General features: G+C 29.2%; 3 protein-coding genes across 3 annotated transcripts; 2 read left to right on the top strand and 1 right to left on the bottom strand.

Moving 5' to 3' along the window:
- Positions 1-1,616: 1,616 nt before the first annotated feature.
- LOC125872269 (FCS-Like Zinc finger 15-like) lies at positions 1,617-2,426 on the bottom strand. The gene is made up of 2 exons (XM_049552981.1): positions 2,152-2,426; positions 1,617-1,722 (listed from the first exon to the last, which is right to left on the bottom strand). Exons 1-2 carry the CDS (start codon positions 2,424-2,426, stop codon positions 1,617-1,619), a joined length of 381 nt encoding a protein of 126 aa, XP_049408938.1.
- A 4,277-nt stretch (positions 2,427-6,703) lies between these two features.
- Positions 6,704-7,878, top strand: LOC125874356 (uncharacterized). Its single transcript, XM_049555232.1, has 2 exons — positions 6,704-6,859; positions 7,593-7,878. The coding sequence occupies exons 1-2, from the start codon at positions 6,811-6,813 to the stop codon at positions 7,787-7,789; spliced, it is 246 nt and encodes an 81-aa protein (XP_049411189.1). The 5' UTR covers positions 6,704-6,810; the 3' UTR covers positions 7,790-7,878.
- A 1,610-nt stretch (positions 7,879-9,488) lies between these two features.
- LOC125874013 (non-specific lipid transfer protein GPI-anchored 5-like) lies at positions 9,489-10,782 on the top strand. Its single transcript, XM_049554819.1, has 3 exons — positions 9,489-9,867; positions 10,269-10,367; positions 10,499-10,782. The coding sequence occupies exons 1-3, from the start codon at positions 9,546-9,548 to the stop codon at positions 10,630-10,632; spliced, it is 555 nt and encodes a 184-aa protein (XP_049410776.1). The 5' UTR covers positions 9,489-9,545; the 3' UTR covers positions 10,633-10,782.
- Positions 10,783-11,901: the final 1,119 nt, after the last annotated feature.

The following is an 11,901-nucleotide window of genomic DNA, read 5'->3' as shown; positions in this document are numbered from 1 at the left end:
CGCCCAATGATTATTTCTTTTCTTTTTTCGCAAACATAGTTTTAATGGATAGTAATAGTTATGAGTTCAGTTGAACCTAATCAATGGCTGTACCATATATGTCCTAAATATGCCGCCGATTGCATTTGGGCCTTGTGTGAACCGTCCAAGTTACCGAAATCTATGGGTCTTTTTGCCACCAATTTCAAAACAATGAAGCATGACAGGGAGACCAAAAAGGATTTTTGTGGGATGAGTATTAAGAGTCTCGAGTTTGATCTTGGCTATTCTTGTAAGAGAACATTGCTTCCCTCTTAATGTGAACTAGGTTTAGTCGAGGGCTCAATATGAATATGAATATAATAATAATTGATACAAGTAGCACTAGAGTAGTTTTTTAAATTAAAAGCAATTCCTAATTTTCGTGCGTCTCTACTCCTTCCCGAAGAAATACAAAAGAAGTAGCAAGTACACAAAATGATCAAATATAGTCAATGTGACTCTTTTTCTAATTCAACGATTGCTTGCTCAACAACAACTTTCTGCAATAAGTGATTAAATGGATATAAATTACCAAATTTAATGATATTAATATATAGTTTCGTTTTAATTCACTATATATAATTTCATCACTATAAACACGTTAACTTCTTGTCCAACAGAATCACGATGCCACCAGAGTTTTCCCTCCGTTACTCTATCTCTATGTATTGCTTATCTGTTATTCATATTAAGGATGTATGAATGATCAGTAAAGATTTTTTTTGTGACGAGTATATAAATCTTTCTTTTTTATATGTATAACAGCTTAATTTATGCTACGCATAATATAATAAGTTACAAATATTTTAAATCTACGCATAATGTAATAAGTTACAAATATTTCAAGGTAAGAAATCGATCGTTTCTATAAACAATGCTTAAGACATAGAAATATAATGATCAAGCAAAATACGGTAAGTAGTACTTAATTAGTAGTACTACTTATTTTCTCTACCGCTAACCATCTTTATGTTAAGGTAAGTAACTATAGAGAAAAAAATTTCAATGAATCTAGACATATTGTGAACCTAAACAAGTTTAATCATATCTTTTCAATTTTCACACTTGGTGTTTGAAATCTACTAATCTAGATCTGCAAGAAAACTTACTAAGAGTCCATAAATGATGACCCTATCATATCAAGTTATCAACTAACCCTTTTACCATAACAGATTGATTATTACTTTCAGTTTATTTTCTAAATTTTCGTATACTTACAACTTAAAAGGAACATGTAAATTTTACCTATTCAATCGATCTTACAATATAGGAGTACGTACTGGTAGTAGTAAAAAAATTAAAAAGCATTGACCAGAAAATTTTCTCAAACAATAAAATAACATAGATTTTCATACCTGGTGTTCAAATGTTACAGAGTACAATTGATGACCTATAGTATGATTTTGTAAACAAACGCAACTACTAATTATATTTATAATACTAGACGGACCCATTCATTTCAACTTGCTGGAAAATATAAAATTTTAGATATGATATGATATATAGCCTATCTATAAGCCAATGGTACATAAAGTACAATTAACTTATCACAAAAACCAACAGCCAATACTGCTTCAGCATGAGCTAGTAATTAATTATTTCTCCACCTTTTTCCCTGATTCTTTCAATTGCTTCTCCTCCAATTCTTCATCCAAATCCATCTGAACTTGACGACATTCCTCTGTGCAGTATGGATTTGAACTGTGTTCAATCAAAACATAAAATTTAACAAATATATTAAAATAAAACAAAATAAGAAATAATGACAAGTGAGATGTGTAGGAGTTTGAAAAAATCTTAGGCTTCCATTATATTTTTACGTCCATTTCAATTTTTGTTATAATATTCGATGTTATGTTGAACTACTTAAGTTTTTGTGTGTATTCCAAAAGAGTTTTTAAATTATATCTATACAAAATTTATATAACTCATAATCGTTAATGATTTAAAATAGTAGTACCACATAGGGGATAAATGGAACTATGGGTGTACATAGTACTATATGTATGTATATATGTTTGATTAAAATTCTGAATTCACCGCTCTCCATAAAGTATATAGATCCAAGCAAAACGAGTGATGAATCAATCCAATCAAATGTATATAAATGAATTGACAAAAAAAACGTACTTATACATGTAGGTGTCATTTTTCAGCTTGAGGATGGACTTGCAAAGGAAGCACTCCTTGAGAAACTCACTGATATACTCCGTTTCTCCAACAGAAGAAGAGTCTGTTGCCGCAGCTGCAGCTGCAGCCGCAGCCGCGGCTGCGACAACATTATTAGCAAGACTAGAAGAAGGTGGCTTGGAAAACTTGGTTGGATTATTTGTAGAGGAATTTTTGTTAGGGTGATTGGGTTGGTCGAAACTATCAGCACGGCTAACTCGAGAACGTTTAGACATTATAGTTTTTAAGATTTTACAACTAGTACTGTTGGAAGTGAAGAACAAAGGTTGTACAAATGCCACTATTTATAAGGTAAGTTTGGTCTTCTCATTTTGTTTTTAGTCCACAAAATCTGTTGACTAACTTCAATTTGGTCAATTGTGAAGTATGTATATCTGATTATATACCCATTCATTATATTTCTAAATTGAAAGAATTATGTAGATTTGATTACTTATTAATTATTCTATAGAAAGAATGTGGGTAAAAACTTAGCATGTGAACTATAAGATATTTACACCAAACCAGTAGATATTTTATATGTACTTATTATACATACATTACTTATATTAATTATCTACTCGAAGTTAATTAATACATATTTTCACTACATCAAATTAGTAGCTAGGAATAAAATATAGAAATACAGTTAAACTATATATGGTAAAATTATCAGTTACATATCTAAATTATGTGGGATAGAGTTTCATTTACTTAACATATAGTAAGTTGAATTAATTTGATGTGAATATCTTATGCTAATAAATAAATATTTATCTATAAATGTATGTGTGTTATGGTAAGTTCATTTATATGTTTACTCCATGTATTATTGACTGATTTCAGTTCTAGTCAATTGTATGATGTAAATATCTTATGCCAATAAATATTTAACCATTTATGTATGCATGGAAAGTTTTTATATATATTTACTTTATGAATTATTGACTGATTTCAGTTCTGGTCAATTGTAGTATCTGATTACACACAATAACTTTGAATGAATTTTTTCTCCAATTCATGAAACATTTTCGTAAATTTAATGAATTATTAGTTATTCTACGTATATATTTTATAGTAAATTTATATTTTTAAATTAATTAATTTATTTTTCTTTTTAAAGTGGGTTAGCCCTGGCATAATACACAACTAATTACATAGTGATATCAAAATAATGGACAAATCCAGCGTGAGCCTCAAATTCTAGATCCATATGGGCTGGATGATCCATATTGATAACTCTACCTCACCTTCAAGTATTTGACATGTAAAATTTATCGCCTAACATAATCTAGATCCGCAATGTAGAAAATATGACCCTTCACCGTATCACTTTGTAAACCCTTCATACTCAATAGATCATATTGTATGATTATTAAGTAATAGTTTTTCCTTAATTTTCGTGTGTTTGAACCTAAACGAAAGATGTTAAATTTACCTACTCAATTGATCTTACAAAAATTATACTGGTAATAAGAATTTAAATGACATTAACAGGAAGGAATAAAAAAAAAATTTGCCAAACTGTAAATAACATAGATTTTTCACACCACGATATTCAAATATTGCGATACTATTGATGACTTCTAGTATATATCATCTTGTAAACAGACACAACACTACTAATAATATTGGACAAACCCATTAATTTAACTATAAAAGATAATTATTTTTTAGATACTATGAAATAAAGCCTATAAACCATGGTACATAAAGTACAATTAACTTATAAATATATATTAGTCCTTGTTCATCATCAGCTTCTTATCAATTAATTATCCATCTTTTTCTTTGATGCCTCCAAACGCGTCTTCATTACATTTTCATCAAAAGCAATCTGAACTGCACGACATTCCTCCTGACAGAATGCAAGAGACCTGTGTTCAATCAAACCATGAATACATAATAGTATTAGATTTCAATTATATTTAACTTCGTTTCAAGATAGTGTTCGATAGCGGTGTACAAAATCAATCAAAAATCGAATCAAATAGTGAATCGAGTCAAATTGAAAAAAAAAAACTGACTAATGGTATGGTTTGACTTGGTTTGATATTGAAAAAAAAACCCGACTTATATACTTAGGTTGGTTTGGTTTTAACTAAAAAAAAAGTCAACCCGACATTATATATATATTTTTTAAAATTTATTTTATACATAAAACTATTTACTTTGATTAATTTCTAATTATCACTTATATGTTTTCATAATCTTTATAAGGCGGGGGTACCAGTGTCCCAAAAGTATGACGGAGGGTATCTGCATACCATTTACGATAGTTCCGGGGTATATTTATCCTTTTCCCTAATTTAAAATATTTGATTCTCTAATTACTAATCATTTATTAGAGGTCGCAAAATTAACCCATGAAATCATAACTAGTCAACTCGCCCAAGTTTGATTGATTACTGACTCGTCCATTTCATCTTATTAAAATTTATGTGATTGATTAATGAGAAATCTCGTCAAATATTTTTTAAAAAGACGTTTTTTTCAATTTGACATTATATAAGTAAAATAACGAAACATGTTAATTTTACTAATTCACCCTTAAAAAACATTTTGAAAAATTTCAAATAAATATGAACATTTTCAAAAATAATATATTTATTTATTTTTGCACACGTATTTTACATATAGTTATTAATGTATATTTTTCACTATATCAAATTATTGGAATATGACATAAAAATATATCTAAACAATGAAGAAGTTATCAATTACAAACATAAGAAATTGAGTGGGTTTAATTTCGTGTAAATATCTTATGGGAACAAATATTTAGTTACGTATGTGTGCGGGTTATGCTAAAAAATATTTTTAAAATTTTTTTAAAATTGAATTGAGATTTTGAAAATAATTATTTAAATATTCTATTAAGTTCATGTTATTCGGAATTGAATTTCTCAATTATTAATAAGCCTGCAATTTTACTTTAATTTTATAATATATAGTTATAACAGTATAACACGCTTCTACTTAAAATTGGCCATAGTGTTTATTTTTTCGTATTTATACATTTGGACAAATGAGATCTACTTCGCGAACAGTTTATAATTGCCCATGGTTTTTTTTATAGTGAATATCAGTTATTAATATAATTATTCTATATACAAATAAAAAGGAGTTTATATTTTTACTTTATTAATAAATTTTGATAGTATATTACTCTAAACGTCTATGTACGTATCATGACTCAACTGTGGAAAACCCCTATATATTTCAAAATTAAGCACCTTTATATATTTAGATAATGTTAAATCCCAAGTAATTTATGGATCATAGTAACTTAGTAAGTACTAATTTATTTATTTAGAAGTTGGGCTTGTTGTATTTTGTATACAGCGTCAAGCAGTTCCGCTTTCCCCTACCGATGATGTGCCGAGAAGTGCATTGATTCGCAGGGGGCCTCAGGCCCTACTTAGTTGACTGATAATGACAAAGGCTTGCGAAACTAAGTAGGGCCTTTTCCTTTTTATTTGAATAACCCATTCTCATTATCTTTAATAAGTAAAGTAGGCAAATCTATAGGTCCTTAGTAGCGTTGACAAAGAAGAAGGAGCCGGTTAAAAGAAAGCGAATCTTTCCATTTTTCTTATAATTTTTATTATATAATAATAGAAAATTTTGAATGAATGAATTAAAATGTGTTTCTTCTTTTCTGAAAGTTTCATAAAATCAAAATGTAAGATTTTCATTATGATCATAAATCTCCTTCTTCTTTTTCTCACTTCAATTTGTTTTAATTATAATTACTTAGTTACAAACATATCTCCATGTACTTCATTATTTAATACCTCAACTTATATTCATAAAAAAATGCAGATGAGTAAGTATATGATTTAAAATTTTTTAGCATAGGCAAACACACATATCATAGGGATAAGGCACAACCGCACAAGTACCCCTTGATTATAACTGAAATGTCAGAGACACACCTTAACTAAATTAAGATCTTATTATTCTCCCCCCTCCCCCTACTAAACCAACTTTTTTGGTAATTTTATATACCTTTTTAACCTACGTAGCTTTCAAACATCTCTCACGCGTCTTTTCACTAATAAAAAGAGAATTAGTCCATGTAAAATTATTTGAAATAATTACTTTTAGGAATTACGATAAATAATTTGAGATGGAACAATATAAAAGAAAAGAATTAATTTATGACCGACATCGATAAAAAATAATAATAAAAAAGTTTGTAGCTGACCAAATAATTTGTGACTAGACTCAAATTTCTGTTGCCACGTTATTACGTGAATGGGGTCAATGTCGCGAAAAAAAAAAATCAAACTGCGGCCATTAGTGTTAACACAGCTGTTTATTTGCTAAATGATTAAATAAAATAGAATACGTCGGAAAATATCAATTAAATCACTGTCATTAGTGGTCAAACAGTTGTTTATTTGCATTATTCGACGAAAAAAACAGTTTGTTGTTGACAATTAATTAAAGGCCACTTTCCTGGTAATTAATCGTCATAGCCAAAAAGAGTAATCACCTATTTTCACAACTTATAATAATAATAATGACAAAGAACTCATCCAAATTATATATTTGGTGTGACCAAAAAACATAAACAAGCTCTTAAAACTGTTTTTTGTTTTCAGAAAGAAATATATGGCAAATATTTCTACTTGCTCCCTTCTCGTTGCTGCTGTTTTTCTAGGTAATACTAATTAACTACACACACAACATGTTCTTTCATTATATTGTATTGTTGATTTTAATTTGTACTTGCTAGCTACCGCCTACACATATATAAATAGATAATTTCTCGTACGTTTATAATCCATCTTTAATTGTACTAGACGATTAATTAAGTTAGATGAAAGGAGAAGGTCTTCTTCGATCGATCCCTTTTATTCATGTTTAGTCCTTTTGTGTGCAAAACCCTGTTTATTTTTTCTTTCTTCAGAACCAATTTTTTGGAAAGCTACATCAAAATCTAAGACTCGTAGCTTTCTATTGTTGTCTTGATAGATCCATAATTAATCTTACAGTTCACTCTTTCTTTTCTTTTTTTGTCTACTCGGTGTTAGGCCCCGACTAAATTTGTATCGCTAGAGCCCTATTAGGTGTGGCAAGATTTTTTCCATATTCGAGGCTTGAACTCGAAATCTGATCTAGTTAACGGTGAAACAGTTCCACCACTGTACCACAACCCATGTTGGTCTTTAGATATGAACTATAGAAAAAGGAATTGATTGTGATTTTGAACTTGTTCTTTCCATGTTGAGCTAATTAATCGAGAGTTTAACCTGATTAGGCAAAAAGGTTTTTTTTATTTTTATTCTATTTCAAGTGATGCTTCTTAATTAATTGTTAAAACATTAAAATTAGAGAGAAAAATCAATTAATTAAAAGTGCATGATATTGATTATATATGATTTGAAATGCAGTTGGAATGATGATCCCATCAGAAATATTAGGAGAAACATGCTACCAAATACACCCAGAAATATTGTGTGATGAAGGCAAAGTTGAACCGGAATGTTTACCTTTCTGCAATAACAAATTTGGACCCTCTGCTGGTGGCCAATGCATTGAGCAAATTGGCTTTAATGGCCCTTTTTGTGCATGTGAATATCCTTGCTAATCGATCTCTTTACTTTCAAATTTATCAATAAAGTGCAGTTACAATATTACTTATGTAGTTTTTGTTATAAATTAGATGATGTTAAGTTTTTCTTACATAATCTTTATGTAAAAGTGAAACTCCATATGAAGTTACTATATATGTAGTGATCTAATAATGTAAAATTTATTAACTAGCTCTTATGTATAATATATAATACTTTTTCTGCACTCTGGTTGTTGGAATAACAGAGTCATTAATATTTTATAATATTTGCTTGCTTTTCAAATTAAGATTTTATTGAATTTTGTAAATTACAATGAGCAGTGGAAAAGAAATTGATGAAGAGAAATACATTAATTAATTAATCCCACTGCTTTATTCTTCTTATACTTTTTCTGCTCTCTTGTAAGTTAATTTGGTCCTCCTCGTGCATTAAGCCTTGAATTTAGGGAATTGAGCTGCAATAAAAAACAGAAGATGGTTGTGTAATCAACATTTTAAAGACTATTAAAAATAAGACCTATAAATAAAAATAATTACCAACGAAATCCTTCTTGGAGCAGTCTGCATCACACTTCATCTCACAAAAGGTATAACCTTGTCCTTGTTTAGCTGTGCATTCATCGTGACATGTGTGATAGCAATCCTTGTACTCTTCTTCTGTCGCTTCACACACAGCTGTAAATACAACCATGCACATCAGAAACACTGCTACAAGCTTTTCACCTTCCATTTTTTCTTTTTTTATTTCTTTAACTTGTTAATTTCCCTTCTTTATTTTACAGTGTTTCTCATTTTGTAATGTTCATGCCCTACCCTATTTATACCTTAAACTGTGGAATTGTTTTGTGGATTTCCTCTTTCCTAGCACATCCATCTATTTTTTTTGCTTAAATTAAGGTTGATTAACCGTCTTAATTCAATGCTTGCTTCTCGTTACACTCTCTTTGTTAAATTAATATTCAAGATATATATGTTCTCCACCACTCAAATAATTTTAATGTGTATTGGTTGGCCAGTCAATTATATATATATATACACATCAATTAATATTTGTGATTGATTACATGTCAAGATTTATTAGAAGACGTTATATATGCATGGGTTCATACTAATCGGTATTTGTTGCAAATTTTGATAATATTATTACACAAAGTATTGAGTTCAGCGGTATATGTCTTCTGAATCCGTCTTAGTATAATTTGTTTCTCTACAAAATTTAAAATCACTTTTTGAAATTTGTAGTTTTAAATTAAGCTTCCACCAACTTTTATTTTGACTATGAAAAAAATATATATCATTTTAGAGGTCAAATGAAAGTAATTTTTAACGAGTTTAACTTATTGATGGTGCAAGGCAAGAACGTGTTGCAGTAAGTCACCCTTAATGTGCTCGTACACGTAACAATAAACATTTGTTGACAAACTTGTCCGTACAAAGACAGATTTTATTGGAAGAAAATTAAAATCTTTTCAAACAAATAATATATACTACAAATGGAAGATCACCTAATTAGGTAAACAGTTGTCAATTAGAATAATAGAATATAAGTCCTCATCATAAAGTAGATCTATTACTATTAGCTAACCATTCATTAGTTTAAAAGTTGGCCAACAAAAATACCTATATTTTCTTGTTCTTTTGTGCTAAAAACTTGGGTATATAAACCTCAATACCCTGTTCTTCCTCTTCATTCAAAACAACAACAACAACAACAACAAAAAATACAATCAACCAATAATTTTCTTTTTCTTTTAGCCTCAAATTAAGAAAAATGGCATCCAAAATCAATGTGATGGCTCTAGTCATGGTTCTAATTGTGGCTATTAATTGGAATGGAGCTTTAGCTCAATCAAGTTGTATGACTACACTTGTAGGATTATCACCTTGTTTGAATTATGTTAGTGGAAATTCATCAACACCATCTTCATCTTGTTGCACATCACTATCTAGTGTTGTCCAATCCAATCCCCAATGCCTTTGTGTGTTGGTTAATGGTGGTGGTTCTAATCTTGGTATTGCTATTAATCAAACTCTTGCTCTAGGATTACCTAGTGCATGCAATTTACAAACTCCTCCTGCCAGCCGGTGCAATGGTAACATGCATAATTTTTCATTCTATTATCAAACCCCTCTACAACGTTATTGTTTATCCAAATATTTTTTGGCTGATATAATGAAATATTGCAATAATAAACATACAACACAACTCACAATGTAGAAGAAATTTTAATATTATTAGATCATGTAAAAGATAATTACAAGTAATGTAAGAAATAATAGCTTTAAATATACTAACACTTGACGTTACTATCCTAGAATTTATAACTCAGATAGTTCAAATCTTAGCTTCGCCTCCACATTGGCATAGTTATAGAAATTATTTACATCATGAATACTTATAAGTTATAATGATTAAATAAATAAACTCTTACAACATATATTTGCATGTTTAATGAACTAGCTAACTGATTGTTTTGTGCATAAAAAAATATAGCTGCAAATGGACCAACAGGTTCAGCTGAAGTACCAGCAAGTTCTCCTGCAGGTTCAACTACCCCATCTGATTCCTCTAATGAAATCCCAGCAACTCCAGGTACTTCAAATAAAATATTTTATCATCTCTTGTAATATGATCATCTTTTACTTGACCTGATAGTATAAAAATTATTTTAATATTGTCAGTATAAATAAGTCAAATTCGCTCAAATGTTTTCATTGATATAGGTGCTACAGGTTCAAAAACAGTTCCTTCAACACCTGGATCATCATCATCATCTGCAGGAAGCAACTCAAAATTTTCTATCAGTACTTTAGTTGGGTTCCTACTGTTTGTTGCTTTGACCACCAGGGGATTCTGAAGTTTTTTGGAGAAAAAAGTCATTTTTATGTCAATGTTGTATTAAAATTACTGTTGTTATTATTCTTTTGGTTCCTCTGTTTTAGCAGGAGTGTCATACTGGTTGTAATTTACCTATATTATTTATTGTCACTTATTTAATTTTGAGTAATTCTCATGAGGGTTCTTTAATTTCTTTATCTTTTATCTTCTTGGCGAAATGTGGTTTCATAAACTATTTAACTGAATATGTTACATAACTACTTTAAAAATATATAGAATTTAGCGATGGACAAATTATATACTTTTGTTTAGGTCTAACGACGAATTTTATTAGCTATGAAGTAAAGTAACAAAAGTTGGTAACTAATTCTAATTTATTTTTTGTAAGTAACAAAATTAAATTTCTTAATAAAGAGTAATTTATCTATACCAATAAGTAAATACCTAACACATAAAAGTTCAACATTTATACACTGATTAGGTTAGAACTGTTAAGGAGTAGCCTAAACCCTCACCTACAACTTAACTCTCTGAAACTGTAAGTTTTGAGCATGTGCAAGATATACATAATGTTTTGAGATGATGTAATGGAAGTTCTTGGCCAAATGAGTACTTTACACATATAGAGTAGACAAGAAATTCCATTAATTAATAATTGGCACATATTCTGATCATATTAATTTAATAGATCATTTTAAGATATCCTAATAACTATTGTCAAATAACCAAGAATTATGAAGTCTGAATTTTTTTCGAATCCATAGCTCAATCTAGTTATTGAATTTGCTTAAATAAATTTTCTACTACAAATAATAAATGGGAAAAAAACTACTAAATTGTCTGAACCCATATGTAATACTATAATTTCGCATCTGAATTTCTAACTATAGATTGAATCTATCCAACTTTTAGGAGTAAAAAAAACTCGTACTATATTTTATGTTAAGATACAAAATTAAATAGCAACACAAAACAAAATTGTTTAGATATGTGAAAAATAGACCTTTGGGTTGATAAAAAGGGGCGGCCACAAGTCATTATTGGTTGGTTCTCCCAGCTACTACTGAAGTTGCCGACCAATCGAGTTTGACTAAACCGGTAGCCTCCTTAATTTTGCTGTAACAATTTATAATATCCTTTATTTATACTTTTCTCCATATGAGTAATTAAAAAACCATTTTTTTTAATTTCTAGTGTTTGAGAACAATTATTTTCTAAATAAATTTAAAAAGAGAGGCATCACCAATAATGGTATATATAGGTTAGTTAAATCCTAGGAATACAAAAT

This window comes from Solanum stenotomum, chromosome 8 (assembly GCF_019186545.1).
Source record: "Solanum stenotomum isolate F172 chromosome 8, ASM1918654v1, whole genome shotgun sequence".
NCBI lineage: Eukaryota > Viridiplantae > Streptophyta > Magnoliopsida > Solanales > Solanaceae > Solanum > Solanum stenotomum.
The sequence above is the reverse complement of the archived record's forward strand: the minus strand, read 5'-3'. Positions and strand labels throughout refer to the sequence as shown.

What these genes read in the sequence shown, in the direction of transcription:
- LOC125874013 (XM_049554819.1), top strand. Translation starts at nt 9,546, where the DNA reads ATGGCATCCAAAATCAATGTGATGGCTCTAGTCATGGTTCTAATTGTG. An exon ending in TCCTGCCAGCCGGTGCAATG is followed by an intron (nt 9,868 to 10,268) that starts GTAACATGCATA and finishes AAAAAAATATAG; the next exon opens with CTGCAAATGGACCAACAGGT. An exon ending in TGAAATCCCAGCAACTCCAG is followed by an intron (nt 10,368 to 10,498) that starts GTACTTCAAATA and finishes TCATTGATATAG; the next exon opens with GTGCTACAGGTTCAAAAACA.
- LOC125874356 (XM_049555232.1), top strand. Translation starts at nt 6,811, where the DNA reads ATGGCAAATATTTCTACTTGCTCCCTTCTCGTTGCTGCTGTTTTTCTA. An exon ending in CGTTGCTGCTGTTTTTCTAG is followed by an intron (nt 6,860 to 7,592) that starts GTAATACTAATT and finishes TTTGAAATGCAG; the next exon opens with TTGGAATGATGATCCCATCA.
- LOC125872269 (XM_049552981.1), bottom strand. Translation starts at nt 2,426, where the DNA reads ATGTCTAAACGTTCTCGAGTTAGCCGTGCTGATAGTTTCGACCAACCC. An exon ending in AATGACACCTACATGTATAA is followed by an intron (nt 1,723 to 2,151) that starts GTACGTTTTTTT and finishes GATTGAACACAG; the next exon opens with TTCAAATCCATACTGCACAG.